At 46.5% G+C, this 23,772-nt stretch overlaps 1 protein-coding gene across 1 annotated transcript in view; it reads right to left on the bottom strand.

The window, feature by feature from the left end:
* Window positions 1–5,213: 5,213 nt before the first annotated feature.
* The window catches only part of taf7 (TAF7 RNA polymerase II, TATA box binding protein (TBP)-associated factor), a 29,609-nt gene continuing 11,050 nt past the window's right edge, over window positions 5,214–23,772 (bottom strand). Inside the window, exons 9-13 of the mRNA XM_041196309.1 lie at window positions 15,940–16,056; window positions 15,333–15,527; window positions 14,592–14,704; window positions 12,815–12,874; window positions 5,214–5,413 (exon numbers count right to left, since the gene is read on the bottom strand). Coding sequence (XP_041052243.1) covers window positions 5,369–5,413; window positions 12,815–12,874; window positions 14,592–14,704; window positions 15,333–15,527; window positions 15,940–16,056 — 530 coding nt within the window. The 3' untranslated portion in view covers window positions 5,214–5,368. The remainder of the gene's footprint in view (window positions 5,414–12,814; window positions 12,875–14,591; window positions 14,705–15,332; window positions 15,528–15,939; window positions 16,057–23,772) is intronic.

Here is a 23,772-nt window from a genome sequence, read left to right on the forward strand (position 1 = left end):
GCATCCAAAACAGGAGCATTGGTACCGAGCAACCGCTTGACCTGCTTTGGTCCTGATATAGATGATGTGAGTTTGTGGTTGTGATTTGGCCATTGATGTGAACCCAAACTCCAACTTCAAATCATGATTCTCTTGCAGATCTTCGCTTATTAAAATATGCTTTTACTTTACCTTGTCACTTTGTGATTTCTTCTGCTTTCACCCTGACATTCTCATCAACTGGCAGTGATGGATTAAGAATGGTCAGTGGCAGGCAAAAGTTACAGCCAATCACAAGTCCAGCCGATATCTTTCCGGTCAGGAAGTGTGGGGTGGATCGATGTGTGAAGTAGGATATGAATGGATTATTTGAATGTTTTCTCCACCAATACACTAGCTCTCAGACTGCCCTTTATCATCCTGTTGAATCATTTGACATCGTCATTTGTTTGTGGGTTGTATCATGAAGTCAGATGGTGATGAATTCGTTTGCTAGGAGCTCCGTGAACTGACTGGAAACAAACTGCGCTCCACTATCTGAAGTGATAATCTCTGGCAAACTCCATTTTGTAAACTCGTCTAGAGTGTCAATGACTGAGGTGGTGCTTATGGAACTTGTCATAGTGATTTCCAGCCATTTGCCTGTAGATCATGAACAACAAACAAAAAACATTGATTCCTAGGGACTGTTTGCTCTTCTCCAAAAACATCAACTGGGAGTTATTTGCCATGGTTTTGTTGGCCGTGGAGGCAGTTGTAGAGGGATGAAACATGACTTTTGGGGACAACTTCGAGTTCCGCATTTGATACAGTTATTATCAAACAATGAGAGATCAGTGAGTACACTGTAGTTCAGGGCTGTTCTTCCTCTATTTTGTGAGGTCACTCTGTTTTTCGGTAATGCCTTACGTTTCCCAGCTGATTCTGCCTACAACTCTTCTCATGTTATAAAATTCGCAGCCATGTGTGAGATCACTGTGATCACATAGTCTTTGATGTTGTAAGTTGCTGCGCTACTGCTAACGATGTCTGTGAAAGTAGTACAGCTAAGAACGTGAGAGATACTCACCAATTTGTGCTGATGAAGACTATCTGACCATCTGCATACAGGTTGATGACCAGGTCCTGATGTAGCTAACAATGCTGTCTGTGCTTGGTGATCAGAAAGTGAATTTCCTACCGTGGAAATACGTGTGCCCCAAGAGTACACAAGAGTACTGCAGGCTACTGCTTCCCGCTCTCTAATGGTGTCTTCACATTCGGTTTCTGACAACGAGAGTGACACGTTTGGTCATCTGCTTCATTTAGTTGCATTTCCTGACGCATCTGTGACTCACGTTTCCACATGTGGGTCGAAATGTGCAAGGACTGGTGGATATGCTATCTTCCATCTTATTGAATGGCGGAACAGGTTCAATGTAGGCCGAACCTGCTCCTTTTTCTTATGATCGTGTTCACCTTTAACTTGTCACTTTTTGCTATGTGATTGTGCGTTTCTATTGTCCATCTTTGCACAGTAGCTTCTGAAGAGGCTCCACAATCTCCGAATCCTCAAGAATGAATTTATGATAAAAGTTGGTCGTACCGAGGAACTTTGCCAACTCTTTCGCATTAGGTAGAGTCAGAAGCACGCGAATGGCTTTGACATTGTCATATAGACTTTACTCCAGCTGCTGTCACTCTGTACCCAAGGAAGTCAATTTTGAGTGCCACAATGTGCCTTTGTCTTTGTTGAACATTAAATTGAGTTTATGTCAACTGAGCAGCATCCACTATTCTCTGAGGGAGAGGGAGAACCCTTGAGGAAAAAATTCCTCCTCATCGCCGTCTTAAATGGGAGACACCTAAATTTTTAACTGTACCCCCATGAGGAGAAATGTCATCTGAGTATCTACCCTGTCAAGCCCCCCGTCAGGGTCTCATATGTTTGGAGGAGGTTACAGGGATAGGAAAAGCCAAAACCGTATAGGATTTGAAAACAAGGATGAGCATTTTAAAACAGAGGCATTGCTTAACCAGGAGCCAATGTAGGTCAGCAATCGCAGGGGTAAAAGGGTCTTGGTGCAAGTGAGGATACAGACATAAACAAGTGCACAAGAAATAGGAACAGGAGTAGACTGTTGGGCCCGTTGAGTCTGCTCCACCATTCAACACGATCAAGGCTGATCTTGAGCTTCAATCCACTTTCCCACCCACTCCCCCTATTTCTCAATTTCTAGAGACCAAAAACCTGTCTATTCCAGCCTCAAGTATAGTCAACGTTGGAGCATCCACAAACCTCTGGAGTAGAGAATTCCAAAGGTTCACAACCTTTGCAGTGAAGAAATTTCTCCTCATCTCAGTCCTAAATGATGGGCCCCATATCCTGAGACTGTGACCCCGTGTTTTAGATTCCCCGACCAGTGGAAACAATCTTTCAGCATCCACTCTGTCAAACGCCTTCAGAATTTTGTATGTTTCAATGAGATCGCCTCTCATTCTTCTAAACTCCAGAGAATATAAGCACAAGTTACTCAGCCTCTCATCGTAGGACAACCCCCTCAACCCAGGGACCAACCTAGTGAACCTTCGCTGTACCGCCTCCAATGCAAGTATATCCTTTCTTAAATGTGAAGACCGCAACTGCACAAGTATTCCAGACGTGGTCTCATTAAAGTCCTGTACAACTGTAGCAAGACTTCTTTATTCTTGTACTCCAATTCCCTTGCAATAAAGGCCAACAGACCATTTGCCTTCCTAATTGCTTCATGTACCTGCATGCTAATTAAGTTCCTTGTATGAGCACACTCAAGTCCCTCTGAACATCAACATTTACAAGTTTCCCATCTTCTAAAAAATATTCTACTTTTCTATCCTTTCAACCTAAGTGAATAACTTCACACTTCCCTACATTATACTTCATCTGCCATCATGTTGCCTATTCACCTAGCCTGTCTATATCTCTGTGCCCTCCCTAGTTTACCTACCCGCCTAGCTTTGTATCATCAGCAAACTTAGATACATTACTCTCGGTCTCTTCATCCAAGTCATTAATATAGATTGTAATAGCTGAAGTGCCAGCACTGATCCTTGTGACACTGCACTAGTCACAGCCAACCAACTTGAGAATTCCCCACTTATGCCTACTCTCTGCTTCCTGTCCATTAACCAATCCCCAATCCATACTAATATATTATCTACAACTTCAAGGGCCCCCATCTTGCCCAGTAACCTTCTGTGTGGCACCTTGTCGAATGCCTTTTTGGAAATCCAGGTATACTACATATACAGGCTCCTCCATATCTACCCTGATAGTTACATCCTCAAAAAATTCAAGTGAATTTGTCAAATGTAATTTGACTTTTATAAAACCATGTTGACTTGTTTTAATCAAACTATGATTTTCTAAGTGCATTGTTGAGACTTCCTTAATAATAGGTTCATTTTCCTAACAACTGATGTTAGGCTAACTCGCCTGTGGTTCCTGATTTTCCCCAACATTTTTGGATTGTTTCAATGTTACGGAGAGTAGAATTTGGGAAACCAGCTAGGAGTGTATTGGAATAGTCAAGTCTGGAGGTAACAATAAGCATGAACACGGGTTTCAGCAGCTGATAGAGGTAGAGTGATGGGAGACTTATAAAGAAGGCAAATGCACATGGGATAAATAATTTGGTAAGGTGGATTCAAAATTGGCTTAGTTGTAGGAGACAGAGGGGAATGACAGAAGGATGCTTTAGTGACTGGAAGCCATTGTCCAGTGCCACAGGGATCTGTGCTCTGTCCCCTATTATTTGTCATTCATATAAACGACATAGATGACTATGTGGGGGGTAGGCTCAGTAAGTTTGCGGATGACACAAAGATTGGCCGAGCGGTTAACAGTGAGGCTGAGTGTCTTGGGCTACAGGAAGATATAGACAAGATGGTCAAATGGGCAGATAAGTGGCAGATGGAATTTAACCCTGAAAAGTGAAAGGTGATACACTTTGGAAGGAGTAATTTGACAAGGAAGTATTCAATGAATGGCTTAACATTAGGAAATTCTGAGGAACAAAGGGACTTTGGCATGTGTGTCCATAGATCTCTGAAGGCAGAGGGGCAGGTTAGTGGGGTGGTGAAAAAGGCATATGGGACACTTGCCTTTATCAATCAAGGCATAGATTACAAAAGTAGGGAGGTTATGTTGTGGTTGTATAGAACATTGGTGAGGCCACAGCTGGAGTACTGTGTGCAGTTCTGGTTGCCACATTATAGGAAGGATGTGATTGCACTGTAGAGGGTGTAGAGGAGATTCACTAGGATGTTGCCTGGGTTGAAACATTTAAGTTATGAAGAGAGGTTGGATAGACTTGGGTTGTTTTCAATGGAGCAAAGAAGTCTGAGGGGCGACCTGATGGAGGTGTACAAGATTATGAGGGGCATGGACAGGAAGCAGCTGTTCCCCTTAGTTGAAAGGTCTGTCATAAGGGGGCACAAGTTCAAGGTGAGGGGCAGGAGGTTTAGGGGGGATGTGTGGAAAAACTTTTTTACCTAGAGGGTGGTGACGGTCTGGAATGCACTGCCTGGGAAGGTGGTGGAGGCGGGTTGCCTCACATCCTTTAAAAAGTACCTGGATGAGCACTTGGCACGTCATAACATTCAAGGCTATGAGCCAAGTGCTGGTAAATGGAGTTAGGTAGGTAGGTCAGGTGTTTCTCACGTGTCAGTGCAGACTCGATGGGTTGAAGGGCCTCTTCTGCACTGTTAGATTCTGTGATTGAGAGTCGGATGATGTCACAGCCATTTTAGTGATGATGTGGAAATGTGGTTGGAAGCTCACCTTGGGGTCAAGTATGACACCAAAGTTGCAAACAGTCTGGTTCAGCCTCAGCGACCAAGTTGGCTCCTCAGAAGTGAAGTTTGGAGCGGGCACCAAAGACAAAGGCAATGGCTTCTGTCTTCCCAATATTTAATTGGAAGAAATTTCTGCTCATCCTGTGCTGGCTATTGTATAAGCAGTCAGATAATTTCAGACAATGGAGAGGTCGAGAGGGGTAACTGTGTTGAGATTCACCTGTCAGCCCAACTTGGTCATACGTTGCCGTTCTTTCATCATCACTGCGTCAAAAACCGGGAATTCATGACCACATTCCCGCATGGATCGCAGTGGTTTCAGGAGGTTCACCATTTTCTCAAGGAAAATTCAGAAAGGGCAATGCCAACCTTGCCACACCTCCCAAGAATAATGTGCAAATATTACTGGTAATATTCTCTAAGAACACATTTATTGAGGTTTATTGAGTTTATGTACAAATCACATACATATTGCAATGTTGATGCTGGTTGCTGATGGTGTCAGGTTAAACAGGTTGTTAGCACGCCACGCACTGTGGGTCTGTCCCTGTTAAAAGATTCTGTCAACAGTCGTTCATTTATTCAGCATGTTGTCGAGCTTTGCCTGTAAAGAAGCCAACTGGAAAAAGAAGGGACAGTGTGTTATTACGTTCCTCGTTTTGATGGATATCAAGTATGCTTCGTTGTAAGTGAGACAAGCGAGTTAAACAAAATAAAACTGACAGGAGCTGTCTTAACAATGATGACAGCCAACATGTGACCTCACTCCAGTGGGTCCCCTGTTGCAATGCAGCGACTGTGACAGCCAAAACAAGCCTATTGTTACCCTCCAGAAGGCATTTGATAAGGTGCCACATCAAAGGGTATTGCAGAAAATAAAAGCTCATGGTATAGGGGGTAACATATTGGCATGGGTAGAAGATTAGCTGGCTAAGAGGAGGCAGAGAGTGGGCGTAGATGGGTCTTTTTCAGGTTGGCAAGGTGTAACGAGTGGTGTACCACAGGGATCAGTGCCAGGACTTCAACTGTTTACAATTTATATAAGTGACTTGTGTGAAGGGATGGATGGAATGGTTGCCAAATTGAGGCTGTTCCACCATTCAATAAGATCATGGCTGATCTGCTTGCGTATCAAGTTCTATATTCCCATCTACCCCTAATAACCTTTGATTCCCTTGCCTAACAAGAATCTATCATTGCCTTAAAATTATTCAATGACCCCGCCTCCACTACCTTCTGAGGCAGAGTTCCAAAGTCTCATAACCTTCAGAGAAAATAATTCTCTTCATGTCTGTCCTATAAGGGCAAGCCCTAATTTTAAAACAGTGGCTCCTAATTCTGGACTCACCCACGAGAGGAAATATCCTTTCCACATCCACCTTGTTCAGGACCTTATATACTTCAATCAAGTCACACCTCACTCTTCTAAACTCCAGTCGAAACAGCTCATTCCAGGTATCAATCTAGTAAACCTATTCTGAACCACCTCCAACACATTTACATCCGTCCTTAAATAAGGAGGCCAAAACTGCACAGTATTCGGCAGTCTCATCAATCCCCACTGTAGTATAACATCCTTACTTTTATGTTCAATTCCTCTCAATTTTTAAAAAAATTATTCATGGGATGTGGGCTTCACTGGCTGGGCCAGCATTTATTGCCCATCCCTAATTGCCCTTGAGAAAGTGGTGGTGAGCTGCCTTCTTGAACTGCTGCAGTCCATGTGGTGTAGGTACACCCACAGTGCTGTTAGGGAGTTCCAGGATATTGACCCAGTAACAGTGAAGCAACGGCGATGTATTTCAGAGTCAGGATGGTGAGTGACCTAAATGGGAACTTCCAGGTGGTGGTGTTCCCATGTGTCTGCTGCCCTTGTTCTTCTAGATGGTAGTTGTCGTGGGTTTGGAAGGTGCTGTCGAATGAGCCTTGGTGAATTCCTGCAGTGCATCTTGTAGATAGTATACACTGCTGCTACTGTACGATAGTGGTGGAGGGAGTGAAGGTTTGTGGATGTGGTGCCAACCAAGAGGACTGCTTCGTCCTGGATGGTGTCAAACTTTTTGAGTGTTGTGGGAGCTGCACTCATCCAGGCAAGTGGGGAGTATTCTATCACACTCTTGACTTGTGCCTTGTAGATGGTGGAAAGGCTTTGGGGAGTCAGGAGGTGAGTTACTCGTCGCACAATTCCCAGCTTCTTGACCTGCTCTTGTAGCCACAGTATTTATATGGCTGGTCCAGTTCAGTTCCTGGTCAATGGTAACCCCCAAGGAGATTGATAGTGGGGGATTCAGTGATGGTAATGCCATTGAACATCAAGGAGTGATGGTTGGATTCTCTCTTGCTGGAGATGGTCATTGCCTGACACTTGTGTGGCGTGAATGTTACTTGCCACTTGTCAGTTCAAGCCTGGATATTGTCCAGGTCTTGATGCATTTGGACATGGACTGCTTCAGTATTTGGGGAGTTGTGAATGGTGCTGAACATTGTGCAATCATCAGCAAACATCCCCACTTCCAACCGTATGATGGAAGGAAAGTCATTGATGAAACAGCTGAAAATGACTGGGCCGAGGATACTACCCTGAGGAACTCCTGCGGTGGTGTCCTGGAGTTGAGATGGCTGGCCTTCAACAACCACAACCATCTTCCTTTGTGCTAGATATGACTCCAACTAGTGGTGAGTTTGCCCCGATTCCCATTGGTTTCAGTTTTGCTAAGGCTCCTTAATGCCACACTCTGTTAAATGCTGTCTTGATGTCAAGGGCAGTCACTCTCACACCTCACCTCGGGAGTTCGCTCTTTTGTCCATGTTTGAGCCAAGGCTGTAATGAGGTCAGGAGCTGAGTGGCCCTGGCGGAACCCAAACTGGGTGTCAGTGAGCAGGTTATTGCTAAGCTAGTGCCGCTTGATATCACTGTTGATGACCCCTTCCATTACTTTGCTGATGATCGAGAGTAGACTGATGGGACGGTAATTGACGGGGTTGGATTTGTCCTTTTTGTTAACAGGACATACCTGGTTAATTTTCCACACAGCCGGGTAGATGCCAGTTTAGTAGCTGTACTGGAACAGCTTGGCTAAGGGTATGGCAAGTTCTGGAACACGAGTCTTCAGTACTATTGCCGGAATATTGTCAGGGCCCATAGCCTTTGTGGATACAGTGCCTTCAGCCATTTCTTGATATCACATGGAGCGAACTGAATTAGCTAAAGACTGGCATCTGTGATGCTGGGGACCTCTGGAGGAGGCCGAGATGGATCATCCACTCAGCAGTTTTGGCTGAAGATTGTAGCAAATGCTTCAGCCTTATCTTTTGCACTGATGTGCTGGGCTCTTCCATCATTGAGGATGGGGATATTTGTGGAGCCTCCTCCTCCAGTGATTTGTTTAATTGCCCACTACCATTCACGACTGGATGTGGCAGGAGTGCAGAGTTTAGATCTGATCAGTTGGTTGTGGGATCGCTTAGCCCTGACTATCACTTGCTGCTTATGCTGTTTGACATGCAAAGAGCCCTGTGTTATAGCTTCACCAAGTTGACACCTCATTTTTAGCGATGTCTGGTGCTGCTCCTGGCATGCCCTCCTGCACTCTTCATTGAACCAGGGTTGATCCCCTGGCTTGATGGTAATGGTAGAGTGGGGGATATGCCAGGCCATGAGGCTACAGATTGTGTTTGAATACAATTCTGCTGCTGCTGATGGCCCACAATGCCTCATGAATGCCCAGTCTTGAGTTGCCTGATTTGTTTGAAATCTAACCCATTTACCACAGTGGTAGTGCCACACAACACGATGGAGGGTATCCTCAATGTGAAGGTGGGACTTTGTCTCCACAATGACTGTCATGGACAGATGCACCTGTGGCAGGCTGGCTGGTGAGGATGAGGTCAAGTATTATTTTCCCTCTTGTTGGTTCCCTCACCACCTGCCACAGACCCAGTCTAGCAGCTATGTCATTTAGGACTTGGCCAGCTCAGTCAATAGTGCTGCTACTGAGCCACTCTTGGTGATGGTACATTCTGCAGCCTTGCCACCCTCAGTGCTTCCTTCAAGTGGCATTCAACATGGAGGAGCCACTGATTCATCAGCTGAGGGAGGGCGGTACGTGGTAATCAACAGGAAGTTTCCTTGCCCGTGTTTGACCTGATGCCATGAGACTTCCTGGGGTGTGGAGTCGATGTTGAGGACTCTCAGGCAACTCCCTCCCAACTGTATACCACTCTATTGGGCCTGTCCTGCCAGCGGGACAGGACATACCCAGGGATGGTGATCTGGGACATTATCTGTAAGGTATCCCATTAACCTTCTTATTTACTTGCTGGACCTGCATACTCATTTTTTTTGACTCTTGCACTAGAACACCTAGGTCCATTCTTCCTACCAAAGTGAACAGCTTCACATTTCCCCACATTCTACTCCATCTGCCAGGGTTTTGCCCACTGACTCAACTTATCTATATCCGTCTGCAAACTCTTTATGGCCTCTTCATAACATACTTTCCTGGCTATCTATGTGTCATCTGCAAATTTAGCTACCATGCCTTCACTTCCCTCATCCAAGTCATTGATGTAAAAATTTGAGGCCCCAGCACAGATTCCTGCTGGACTCCACTCGTCACATCCTGCCAAACAGACAAAGACCCATTTATGCATACTCAGCAGGTCTGGCAGCATCGGCGGAGAAGAAAAGAGTTGACGTTTCGAGTCCTCATGACCCTTCGACAGAACTGTCAGTTCTGTCGAAAGGTCATGAGGACTCGAAACGTCAACTCTTTTCTTCTCCGCCGATGCTGCCAGACCTGCTGAGTTTTTCCAGGTAATTCTGTTTTTGTTTTGGATTTCCAGCATCCGCAGTTTTTTTGTTTTTACATTTATGCATACTGTCTGGTTTCTGCCAGCCAGCCAATTCTCTATCCATGCTAATATGTTACCCGCTACACCATGAGCTTTTATTTTCCGCAATAACCTTTGATGTACCGTCTTATCAAATACCTTCTGGAAATCCAAGTACAGCACGTCTACAGGCTCCCCTTTATCCACAGCGCATGTCACTCCTTCAAAGGGCTCCAATAAGTTGGTTAAATATGATTTCTCCTTTCACAAAACCATGCCGACTCTTCCCGATTACCTTGTGTTTTTCTAAGTGCCCATCTATAACCTCTTTAATGGTCAACATCTTCCCCATGAGAGATGGCAAGCTAACTGGCCTATAGCTTCCTGTTTTCTGCCCCCCTCCTTTTTTGAATAGAGGGATTATGTTTGCTACTTTACAGTCTGGAGAACCTTTCCAGAAACTACAGAATTTTGGAAAATTAACACCAATGCATCTACTACCTCATTAGCCACCTCTTTTAAGACCCTAGGATGAAGTCCATCTGGACCCGGAGACTTGTCAGCCGGCAGCTCCATCAGATTGCTCAATATTGTTTCCCTAGTGATTGTAATTTCACCAAGTTCCCCTCTCCCTTCCAGCTCCTGATTTACAGCTATTACTGGAATGTTTTTTGTATCTTCTATAGTGAAGACAGAAGTAAGATATTTTCATTTCATCTGCCATTTCCTTAGTATCTATTATCTCCCCATTCTCATTCACTAGAGGGCCAACACTCACTTAACTTACTCTTTTCCTTTATTAAATATTTGTAGAAACTCTTGTTATCTATTTTTAGATTTCTAGCCAGCTTCCTCTAATTTCTCTCTCCTGCTTAACCTTTTAGTCATTATCTACCGTTCTTTATATTCTGACTAGTCATCTGACCTGCCACTCATCCTTGCGCAGATATGTGCATTTTTCTCAATTCTGACGCTTTCCTTAGTTCACTACGGATGGTGGGTCCTCCCTTTAGAATTTTCCTTTATAGCAGGAATATACTTATTCTGAGTATGCTGAAAAATCCCCTTAAATGTCTGCCACTGCTTCTCAATTGATCTATCCCTTAAATGTCTGTCACTGCTTCTCTATTGATCTATCCCCTAGCCTAATATCCCAGTTAACTTTAGCTAGCTCAGCTTTCATGCAAACATAGTTGCCCTTAGACCCACTTTCCCTTTCAGACTTGATGTAAATTTCAATCATTGTGGTCATTGCTACCTAGGGGTGTCTTTACCGTGAGGTTATTAATTAATCCTGTCGCATTACACAATAACAAGTCTAATATAACCTGCTCTCTGGTTGGTTCCAGAACGTGCTGAAACTATCTCGAAAGCATTCTATCGACTTTTCACCCAGGCTACTATCGCCAATCTGATTTTTCCAGTTTATATGTAGGTTAAAGTTATCCCTGATTATTGCCGTCCCTTTATCACAAGCACCTAATACTAAAGATAGGTAAGTAAGTTTAGAAGAATAAGAGGTAACTTGATTGAAACATATAAAATCCTGAGGGATCTTGACAGGATGGATGTGGTGAGTATGTTTCCTCTTGTGGGAGAATCTAGAACTAGGGATCACTGTTTAAAAATAAGGAGCCACCCATTCAAAACAGAGATGAAGTGAAATTTTCTCACTCAGGGTCGTGAGTGTTTGGAACTCTCTTCCTGAAAAGGTGGTGGAAGGAGAGTCTTTGAATATTTTTGAGGCAGAGATGGATAGATTCTGGGTAAGCAAAGGGGTGATAGATTAGATTATTGGGGGTAGGTGAGATGCAGATTTGAAATTACTATCAGATCAGCCAAAATCTTATTAAATGGTGGAGCAGGCTTGAGGGCTGAATAGCCTACTTCTGCTCCTTGTTTGTATGAAACTTGCGACGTTATTCCTTTGGGAATGGGTATACTTAATACTCAGGGAATGGTCACAAGTGTGGAGAATGTGTGGACAAAGGAAAAAGAATTAAACACCTTCCTCAACCTTTGCACAAATTGTGCAATTGTGCAGGGTGGGAAAGGGGGGGGGAGTGTGCACCAGTGGGGAGGGTCGATTGAGAGTGGGGAGGCAAGGGGAGGGGGGAGTGTGCGCTTGTGAGGAGGGTGCATTGAGACAAGCAGGGAAGGGGAGGGGGTGTGTACATCGGTGGGGTTGGGCACGTGAGCTGGGACACAGAACAGGGGCCGCACGCATTCCTATGCCACCCACAGTGCAGAGAGTCGCTGGACTAGTAACTAGCAATTCAGAGACCCAGGGTCCCCTCTGAGTTTGAATCCAACTACAATAAATATCTGGAATTAAAAGTCTAATGATGACCATGAAATCTTTATCAATTGTCCTGAAGGACATCAGTGAACCAGACCCATCTAGTTCACTAATGTCCTTTAGGGAAGGAAATCTACTGTCCTCGCCTGCTCTGGCCTACATGTGACTCCAGACCCACAGGAATGTGGTGACTCTTAAAAATGCCCTCTGAACAAGGGCAATTAGGGATGGGCAATAAATGCTGGCCTAGCCAGTGACACCCACATCCCACAAACAAATAAAAAAAATGAACAGCATTTCACTGTTTCTAGTCGGACAGGGGGGTGGGGGGCACTCGGACCAGTTGGATATTCCTCTCACTGCACTGGTCAGCTGATCCAAACTGGGATCTTCCTGACAGATGTGTCACATAATCGCCCTAAACACAGACAGACTTTAAAAAATGTCTTTCATCAGTTCCGGGCATCCCAAAGCACTTTGCAGTCAATGAAACACTTTCTGAAGAACTGTCCCTTTTGTAATGTAGTGAATGTGGCAGCCAGTTAGTGCACAGCAAGATCACACAAACAGCAATGTGATAACGACTAAGTAATCTGTATTAGTGATGTGAGTGAATTTCTCTGCATCCCTTCTTCCACCTGAGAGCGTGACAGCAGAGGTGGCCCAGAGCTGGAGGATGGGGTGGGGCAAGAGGTCTGTGGCCAAATTCAACAGCTGATTTATGTAAACGCTGACCCTGACTCTGATCTCTGTGAGCAAGCCCCAGAAGTGACAGGATGAGTGCGAGCAGCTGTGTGTGTGTGCACGCATCGCGGTATACGTGAGCATGTCAAGCGAGAGTATGAGATTGACTGAGAGAAAGAGTGAGAGAAAGAGATGAAATCTCACCTGCAGTTTCTCCTTCTCCTCCTGTTGCTTGATCTCATCAACCACAGCCTGCAGGCGATTCTAGAAGAGAAACAAATGGACTAAACATTCAAGCGATGCACTGAACTCGCAGATACACATCATATGATGTAAAGGATTTTGGGCACTTGTGGTGATTCAACTTGGGTGGGCAAAGAGTGAGTGACAGGGTGAGGAAAAGGTATGAAGAAACACAGAGTGCAGGGGGGATAGAGAGAAAGAGGTGGAGGGGGTTAGAGCCCAGATGGGGTTGGGGGCCCAGAGAGGGGTGCTGGGGTCCTGGGGACAGAAGGGGAGTGGAGCAGGAAGAAAGGCTGTGTGCAGGGAACAATGGGGCGGGTGTCGTCAATAGGCGGGTGGGGAGGGAAGAGAGGAGGGAGATGGGGGAGAGAGACGAGGAGAGGGAGTTGGGGGGGAAGAGAGGGAGATGGGGGGAGAGAGCAGGCGAGGGGGAGTGTGGGGGAGACAGCAGGCGAGAGGGAATGAGGTGGAGAAAGAGCAGGTGAGGGGTGGTGGGGGGAGAGAGAGGAGGAGAGGTAGATGGGGGAGGAGAGAGGAGGCAAGGGAAATGGGGGGAGAGAGCGCAGGCGAGGGGTGGGCGGGAGGGGAGGGCGAGCGGGCGATGGGCAGGCGAGAGGGGAGGGTGAGCGGGCGGGAGGGGAGGGCGAGGGGCGAGCGGGCAAGGGGCGGGCAGGAGAGGAGGGCGAGCGGGCGAGGGGCGGGCAGGAGGGGAGGGCGAGGGGCGGGCGGGAGGGGAGGGCAAGGGGCGGGTGGGAGGGGAGGGCAAGGGGCGGGAGGGCGAGGGGTGGGCGGGCGAGGGCGAGAGGGCGGGAGGCGAGGGTGAGCGGGCGGGAGGTGAGGGCGAGCGGGCGAGGGCAAGCGGGAGGGGAGGGCGAGTGGGTGAGTGGGAGTGGAGGGCGAGCGGGCGAGGGGAGGGCGGGAGGGGAGGGCGAGCGGGCGAGAGGCGGGCGGGAGGGGAGGGCGAGCGGGCGAGGGGTGGGCGGGAGGGGAGGGCGAGCGGGCGAGAGGCGGGCGGGAGGGGAGGGCGAGCGGGCGAGGGGCGGGCGGGAGGGGAGGGCGATCGGGCGAGGGGAGGGCGAGCGGGCGAGTGGGAGTGGAGGGCGAGCGGGCGAGGGGTGGGTGGGAGTGGAGGGCGAGCGGGCGAGGGGCGGGTGGGAGTGGAGGGCGAGCGGGCGAGGGGCGGGCGGGAGGGGAGTGCGAGCGGGTGAGTGTCGGGCGGGAGGGGAGGGCGAGGGGCGGGCGGGAGGGGAGGGTGAGCGGGCGAGGGGCGGGCGGAAGGGGAGGGCGAGCGGGCGAGGGGCGGGCGGGAGGGGAGGGCGAGCAGACGAGGGGTGGGCGGGTGGGCGGAAGGGGAGGGCGAGCAGGCGAGGGGTGGGCGGGCGGGCGGAAGGGGAGGGCGAGCGGGCGAGGGGCGGGCGGGAGGGGAGGGCGAGCGGGCGAGGGGAGGGCGAGCGGGCGAGGAGCGGGTGGGCGGGAGGGGAGGACGAGCGGGGGAGGGGAGAGCGAGCGGGCGAGGGGCGGGCGAGGGGCGGGCGGGAGCGGAGGGGAGGGCGGGGGTGTGGGCAGGAGGGGAGGGCGGGGGTGCGGGCGGAGTGGAGGGCGAGTGGGCGAGGAGGTGCTGGGGGGGAGACAGCAGGCGAGGGTGGTGGGGGCAAGATTGAACAAGCGGGGCGGGGTGTGAAGGGGAGGGGATTTTTTTCGATTGGCGGGGTGGGTGTGCCCTGTATCCCATGCTCACCTTCAATGCCAAGTTTTCCACCTTCATAATCAGGTCCTCCTGTCGTTTCCTCTTCTCCTGGGTCAGCCGCAAGGTCTCTCTCAGTTTCTCAATCTCGTATTGGAACTCCACCACTACCAGAAAATAAGAGTATTCACACTAACCCAAATCCAAGTTCCTCAACTCTGAATTCCAACTGCCCCCACCACTTTATTACCCCATACAATCATTCCCACAAAACAAATCTCCATTGGCTCACATCTGGTAAAAAACAGCGGGTGTAACATGGTGGCAGACACCAAGGCACAATAAACACACAACAAACACAACTAATAGGCTAGATTAATCTGGAGCACAGCAACCCTGTGGCATGCTGTACAACACCACTGACATTTCACTCTCAGCTGGAGCTGACCTGAGGCTTAACCTTATCCAGACCCTGCTCTGTGCAGCACTGAGCTCCACAGACTAGCAGGTTCTGGGAGTGGGGGTTGGCGAGGGGGCCGTTGGAGCAGGAGGGAAGGGGTGTTATTCTCCTTGGATTGTTACTTGCTGCAGATGGCGACTCAGTGACTGCTACAAATGATTGTGATGCTGTCCAGGGTTGAATACCCTGCAAACATGCACAGTCTGAGATCATACACTGCAGGTACAAAACCACCAGAGAAAAGCCACTGTCCACAGGAAGGAAGAAAAGGTGTGTGTGTGAGATACTGGCCCGGCAATGTGCCCCATTCTGTGGCATTGTACAGAGCACTATACCCATTTGGTTTGATTCCTGCTTTGGTTGCATCTGTCCATCAGACTCATCGAGCTTCTGCTGCAATCGCCTGGCCAGGTCATCTTCCGAGTCCATGATGTTCAGATTCTCATCGTCGTGGCGATCGCCTTCATCCTCATCCTCCTCGCTGCTACTGCTGATGTCATTGAAGATCTCCCGTAGCTCATCTCTCTCCACTGTAAAACACATCAAGCAGAGCTAGAGCAGATTCACCAGAGGTCAGGCCACTGTCTCAGTCACCTACTGGCCTGTCACAAATCAAACCTACTCTGCTGCTCTGACCCATCACACTGCTGCTGTCCCTCCTCCCTGCCCTCTACGCCCAGCCCTGCACCCCCCACTTCGCCCAGCCCTGCACCCCCCACTTCGCCCAGCCCTGCACCCCCCACTTCGCCCAGCCCTGCACCCCCCACTTCGCCCAGCCCTGCACTCCTATTCGCCCAGCCCTGCACTCCTATTCGCCCAGCCCTGCACTCCTATTCGCCCAGCCCTGCACTCCTATTCGCCCAGCCACCCTTTTTGCTCCCCGCCAAAAATTCATTCGCCCCTTCCCCACTCATTCACCAAGTTCTCCATTCAGTAATGTACCTGCTGAAGTGTGGCCTTGCTTGTGTCCAGATGATCCGGGAGATGAGCTGTCAAGGTTTGGCAGGGAGCCCTGGTTTTCTACTTCCTTTGTTTCATCCTCCGCTATAACCTCCCACCCTACAAACGGGCAGAGTTAAGGAACGGAACACAGCAACCAACATCAATCGGACCTCAGCAACTCTCCTCACCAAACAATGGAGAAAATTAAAGTTCTTCTAGAAACACATTACAACAGCACAGGTCAGTGAAACAGAGAGACTCACTTTGAAAGGGTCTGTCAACATGGACACAGCATGTTACTGCTTGAGGAGGTTTGAAACATCCATTATTTCACCTCCTCTAGGGTTTAAGAAGGCATATGGGATACTTGCCTTTATTAGGCGAGGCATAGAACATAAGAGCAGGGAGGTTATGTTGGAGCTGTATAAACACTAGTTAGGCCACAGCTGGAGTACTGTGTTCAGTTCTGGTCACCACACTACAGCAAGGATGTGATTGCACTGGAAAGGGTACAGAGAAGATTTACCAGGGTGTTGCCTGGGCTGGAGCGTTTCAGCTATAAAGAGAGACTGGATAGGCCAGGGTTGTTTTACTTGGAGCAGAGAAAGCTGAGGGGGGACCTAATAGAGGTATACAAAATTATGAGGGGCACAGATAGGGTAGATAGGAAGAAACTTTTCCCCTTAGCAAAGGTGTCAATAACCAGGGGGCATAGCTTTAAGGTAAGGGTCAGGAGGTTTAGAGGGGAATTGAGGAAAACTTTTTTCACCCAGAGGGTGGTTGGAATCTGGAACACACTGCCTGAGGGGGCGGTAGAGGCAGGAACGCTCACAACATTTTAGAAATATTTAGGTGAGCACTTGAAACACCATAGCTTACAGGGCTACGGGCCAAGTGCTGCAAAATGGGATTAGAATATATGTGTTTGATGGCCGGCACGGACACGATGGGCCGAAGGGCCTGTTTCTGTGCTGTATAACTCTATGTGAGCCCAATATTCACCTCATTATGTATGAAAGGAAAGCAAATTTCATTTTAAAATACCCAGAGCCCATGACACAAGGTGTGAGCAAAAAACTCCAGTTTTTCACTTCTTTACATCTAGTGTCCTGCCTCTCCCTCACAAACCTTGTCTCCATTTTGAAAATACTTTAGTCAGTGCCCATCTCAACATTTCTCTCTCGTCCTTCCTGAGTGAGCTTTGTACCTTTCACCATCAATGTGCTGAAATCAAGATTCTGTGTGCTGACCCACATTACTCATTGATGAAAAGAGTTCCAGCCTGGAAACATCCCTCAACCTCTCTTTCCTCTCCCTAAATCACTGGCTTTTTAACCCTTTACTTAACAATTTAATTTATTGGATCTGATTTATCGGATCCTCCCTTCCTCTTCGCAAGCTGCTGATGCTTGCACAATGGGCCCTCGTGCCTTGATTTAGCACAAAGCAATAACACAAAGAGATAAGAAGAGAGTTGGTAAAGACTGACTCCTGACTGTTAACTCCAGTGCAATATCTCCTCCATGATGAATATTGATCAAACTATTTACAATTACAAGGCCATTCAGCAAAGAATCCAATAGCATTCTTAGTGAGGTACAAAATCACTGATTTAATCCAAGTTGCCTTAACCAAATCATGAGTGGAGAAAGAAGAAAGAATTACATTAACACCGTACAAAGGAAGAGCAATGTTTATAAAGAGGAGTGGTCTGCCAGAAGGACAGCGCACCAAAGTTTTTTATTCCTCCTCATAAGAAATAGGTACAGGAGGAGGTATTCAGCCCCTCGAACCTGCTCCCCCCTGCACTAAGATTATGACTGATCTGATTGTGGCCTTAACTCCACTTTCCTGCCTGCCCTCCATAACCCTCGACTCCCTTGTAGATCAAGAATCTCTCTAACTCAGTTCTGAATATATATGCAATAACCCGGCCTCCATTGCTCACTGGGGAAGAGAATTCCAAACATTCATGACCTCAGAAAAGAAATTCCTCCTCATCTCCATCTTAAATGGGAGACTCCTCATTTTGAAACCCCCTGATTAGATTTCCCTACAAGGTGAAAAATCCCCTCAGCACCTACCCTATCAAGCCCCCGCAAGATCTTGTATGTTTCAATAAGATCAACTATCATTTTTCTAAACTCCAATCAGCCAAGGTCCAAAATGTTCAACCTCTCCTCATAAGACAAACACTTTCAAAAAGGAATCAGCTGAATGAACCTTCTCTGAACTGCTTCCAACACAAGCATATCTTTTCTTAAGTAAGGAGACAAACACTGCATACATCATTTCAGATGCAGTTTCACCAATGCCCTGTACAGTTGTAGCAAGTCTTCCCTACTTTTATACTCCATCTCATGTGCAATAAAAGCCAACATTCAATTTGCCTTCCTAATAGCTTGCAGTACCTGCATGCTAACTTTGTGATTCATGTACAAGGGCATCCAGAATTCCTCTGTACTGCAGCATTCTGAAGTCTGTCTCCATTTAAATAATATTCTGCTTTTCTATTCTTTCCCACCAAAGTGGACAATCTCACGTTTTCCCATGTTACACTCCATCTACCAATTTTTTCCCACTCACTTAACCTATCTATCTAGGCACTTTACAGCCTTCTGGACTGAATATTGAATTCAATAACTTTAGATCTTGAACTCCCTCCTCCATCCCCACCCCCTTTCCATTTCTTCCCCCTTCCTTTTGTTTTTTCCAATAATTTATATAGATTTTTCTTATCCCACCTATTTCCATTATTTTTAAATCTTGTATGCCCTGCTAGTCTTTCCACCCACTGGAGCTGTACCTTGAGTGCCCTGCCATCCATGCTTAATTAGCACATTTGTTTAGATAATATCACCACCTTCAACACCTCTTTGTTCCATTGTCTGTGACATCTTTTGATTATCTGCTCCTATCACTACTTGCTTGTCCCTACAACCACACCACCCCACCCCCCAACTTCTCTCCCCCCACCCCACCCCCCACCTTAAACCAGTTTATATTTCACCCCTCTCCTAATATTCACTCAGTTCTATTGAAGGGTCATGAGGACTCGAAACGTCAACTCTTTTCTTCTCCGCTGACGCTGCCAGACCTGCTGAGTTTTTCCAGGTAATTCTGTTTTAGTTTTATATCCCTTTGTAGACTCTTTGTATCCTCCTCACAACTTGCTTGCCAATCTATCTCTGTATCAGCAGCAAACTTGATAATAATACACTCAGTCCCTTCATCCAAATGATTAATATGGATTATAAATAGTTGAGGCCCAGCACTGATTCCTGTCACACTCCACTAACTACAGTTTGCAATCCTGAAAATGACCCATTTCTCTCAAAATCTGTTTCCTGTTCTAGTTAGCCAATTCTCTATCAGTGCTAACATAATATCTATATCACAAATTCTTATCTTGTGTAGTTTCCTTCTATATGACACCTCATCAAATGCCTTTTGGAACTCCAAATACATTACATCTACTGGTTCTCCTTTATCCAACCTGCTGGCTACATCTTCAAATAACACTAATAAATTAGTCAAACTCTATTTCCCTTTCACAAAACCATGCTGACTTTGCCTGATGGTATTATAATTTTCTAATATTTTGCTACTACTTCATTAATAATTGATTCTAGCATTTTCCCAATGACAGGTGTTAGGTTAAATGACCTATAGTTTCCTGATTTCTGACTCCCTGCTTTCCTGAATAGAGATGCTACATTTCTGATTATCCAATCCGCTGGAACCTTCCCAGATATTACAGAATTTTGGAAGATTACAACCAATGCATCCACTATCTCTGCAGCCATTTCTTTTAAGACCCTGGGATACAGGCCATCAGGACCAGGGGGCTTGTCAGTCCTTAGGTGCATTGCTGGACCTAATTCTGGGGAATGAAGCCAGACAGGTGGCTGAGGTGGTGGTGGGCGAGCATTTTAGCGATAGTGACCACAACATGGTACAGTTTTTTAAGTTTTAAGGGCAAAGAAATCGACAAGTTGCAAACAAATGTTTTGGATTGGGGGAGAGTGGATTTTAGTAAAATAAGACAGAATCTGGCCAAGGTAGACTGGGAAATACTGATTTAGTGACTGGAAGCCAGTGTCCAGTGGCGTACCACAGGTATCTGTGCTTGTTCCATTATTATTTGTCATTTATATAAATGACATAGATGACTATGTGGGGGGTAGGATTAGTAAGTTTGCGGTTAACAGTGAGGTTGAGTGTCTTGGGCTACAGGAAGATATAGACAGGATGGTCAAATGGGCAGATAAATGGCAGATGGAATTTAATCCTGAAAAGTTTGAGGTGGTACACTTTGGAAGGAGTAATTTGACAAGGAAGTATTCAATGAACGGCATGGCACTAGGAAGTTCTGAGGAACAATGGAACCTTGGCGTGTGTGTCCATAGATTTCTGAAGGCGGAGGGGCATGTTAGTGGGGTGGTGAAAAAGGCATATGGGACATTAGCCTCTATCAATCAAGGCATAGAATACAAAAGTAGGGAGGTCACATTGGAGTTGCATAGAACCTTGGTGAGGCCACAGCTGGAGTACTGTGTGCAGTTCTGGTCGCCACATTATTGGAAGGATGTGATTGCACTAGAGGGGGTGCAGAGGAGATTCACCAGGATGTTGCCAGGAATGAAAATTTAAGTTATGAGGAAAGGTTGGATAGACTTGGGTTGTTTTTGTTGGAGCAGAGAAGACTGAGGGGCGACCTGATTGAGGTGTACAAGATTATGAGGGGTATGGACAGGGAGGATAGGGAGCAGCTGTTCCCCTTAGTTGAAGAGTCTGTCACAAGGGGGAATAAGTTCAAGGTGAGGGGCAGGAGGTTTAGGATGTGAGGAAAAGCTTTTTTACCCAGAGAGTGGTGACGGTCCGGAATGCACTGCTTGGGAGGGTGGTGGAGGCGGGTTGCCTCACATCCTTTAAAAAGTACCTGGATGAGCATTTGGCATGTCATAACATTCAAGGCTATGGGCCAAGTGCTGGTAAATGGGATTAGGTAGGTAGGTCAGGTGTTTCTCACGTGTCAGTGGAGACTCGATGGGCCTCTTCTGCACTGTGATTCTGTGATTTAGTCCCATTACTTTTCCTAGTCATCCTTTGCTGGTTTCCAAACTTTTCCCAATCTTCTAGCCTACCACTAATCTTCGCAGCATTGTACATTTTTTCTTTCAATTTGATACTGTCCTTAACTCCCATAGTCAGCTACAGATAGTGCATCCTTCTCATAGATACTTTCCTTCTCAATGAAATATACCTTAGTTGAAAATTATGAAATATCTCTAAATATCTACCACAGATACTCCACCGCCTTACCTTTTGACCTACTTTCTCAGTCACTATCTTCCCGGTCTACTTCAGCCAATTCGATATTCATACCCTTGTAATTGCTTCTTTCAGATCCACTTTTCTTGCCCTCAAACTGAACATAAAATTTGACCATGTTACGACCACTCTTACCTACAAGATCCTTTTCCACAAAGTCATTAATTAATCCTGTCTCATTACATTTACCAGGCCTAAAATAGCCTGTTTCCTGGTTGATTCCAGAATGTAGTATTTTAAGAAATGATCCCAAATATAGTCTATGAACTCATCCCCCAGGCTAGGCTATCTTTGCTAATTTGATTTATTAGATCTAAATGAGGATTAAAATCATCCACAATTATTACAGTATATGTCTTACAAGCCCACATTATTTCGTAATTTATACTCTGTCTTACAATATCGTTACTTTTAGGGAGTTTATAAACATAAACTATTCACAGCAGTAATTTATTTCTTTTGCTGCTCCTTTACTCCATCCAAACAGATTCTATATCTTTATCTTCCAAGCCAAGATCATTTCTCACTACTGTACTGTTCCCCTCATTTATTAACAGGGCTGCCTCACCCCCTTTCCCTTTCTTATTGTCCTTCCAAAATGTCAATACCCTTGAACATTCAGGTTCCTTAGTCACCTTGCAGCCATGTCTCCATAATATCTATCATATACACATGTATTTCTATATGTGCTATCAATTCACAGAATCACGCAATCTTGTTACGAGTGCTGTGTGCATTCAGACGAAGAGCCTTTAATTCTGTATTTTTAACATTTTTCTCTACTCAAACTTTATTTGCTGGTGTACTCTTATGTTTGTATGCTTTGCTGCATTCTGGTTATCATTACCCATATTACTACCCTCCATTATTGCCTTGTCCTTTCTCTTTAACTTTCAAATCTCCCTTCACGTGAACCCTTCCCCCTCTCCCCCACCGCCCCACTATTTAGTTTAAAGCGCTCTCTACAGCTCTAGTTATGTGATTCTTAGAACACTTGTCAAGGTGTGGTATAAGTGAAGACTGTCCCAAAGGTACATACCCCTCTTTCCCCAGTATTGATGTCATTTCTCCAACCCATGAATCAAAACCCATTTCTCCAACCAATCTCTCTGATCTGATTTACTGTTTGCCAATTTGCTTGGGTCTCAGGTAATAATCCAGAAATTACCACCTTTGAGGTTCAGCTTTTGAATTTAGTCCCTAGCTGCTCATATCCCTTCAGGAGAACCTCTTTCTTAGTCTCTGTTGTTACCCATGTGGACTATAAGAACTGGATCCTTGATCTCCCACACCAAGTTCCTTTCCAACTCCAAGGAGATGTCCTTGACACTGACAGTGGACAGGTAGCAAGGCCTTCAGGGCTCAGGCTATGGACAGCAGCATCTATCCCCTAACAATACTGTCCCTTACTATAACCACGTTCCTTTTTACTTCCCCCAGTTTAATGGCTTCCTGCATCACGGTGCAGTGGTCAGTTTGCTCATCCTCCCTGCAATCCTGGCACTTGTCCACACAAGCTGCTGTTGGAGAATTCAAAGGATCGAGGCTACTCCATTGCTATCTCTGATCCCCATACCCAGCCTCACTCACAATCAACCCTAGTGTCCCTGACCGTGGACCAAATCAAAAGCGTCTAAACAAAGGTGTGTGACTGCCCCCTGGATCAAAGTTTCCAGGTAACAATCCCTCTTCTTGATGCATCGAAGTGCCTGAAGCCCAGAATTCAGCTCATCAGATCTGAGCCAAAATTCCTCAAACTGCAGATACATACTGTGGTTGTGGTTGCTGTGGATCACACTGGTGTCCACCAGCCCCACATGCTACAGCTGCAGCACATCATCTGCTCTGCCATCTTTATTGTGCTTTATTCGACTAATTAGGTTTCAAGTTTGGAACAAAACTCAATGAATACCAGTTAACCAGTTAAGCTATTAATTTAATAAAATACTTACTTCTCCCAGTACCAGTTTAAACTACTGCACCAGCTTAAAGAGAATAAAAACCTTAAAATTCACGAACTAATAACCTACCTGTGCACTTAATTAAGGCCTCTGGGCTTCAGCACTCAGGTCTTGCCTATTCCAGCTCCCTCCTTATTCCAAAAGGAATGCTGGTAGTTAAAGAGTAATGTTTCAACTGCAGAGCGCTATTCCCACTGAAGAAGGCCAGTGGTACTGAAGAGAATTCTTCGCTTGCTGAGAGGAAGGCTGCCCTGCCCCTGCCGAGAGGAAGGCTCCCTCCCCATAGAGGAGCGCTCTGACTGAGGCGGAATGTTTATACCGAAGAGGAGTCTACTGAAGAAGTGCTACACTGTCAGAGGTACTGACTTTTGCATGATGTATTGAACCAAGGGCCCATCTGTCATTTCTGACACAAGTTCCTATGTCACATTTTGATGAAGATCAGGGAAGTTCTCACTGATGTCCTGGACCTCAATACACGTCAGGCAAGCATGTCAACACATAAAACAGATGGTCAGACCATTTAACACAATGCTCT

The sequence above is a fragment of the Carcharodon carcharias genome, chromosome 9, assembly GCF_017639515.1.
Source record: "Carcharodon carcharias isolate sCarCar2 chromosome 9, sCarCar2.pri, whole genome shotgun sequence".
In the NCBI taxonomy this organism is placed as follows: Eukaryota; Metazoa; Chordata; class Chondrichthyes; order Lamniformes; family Lamnidae; genus Carcharodon; species Carcharodon carcharias.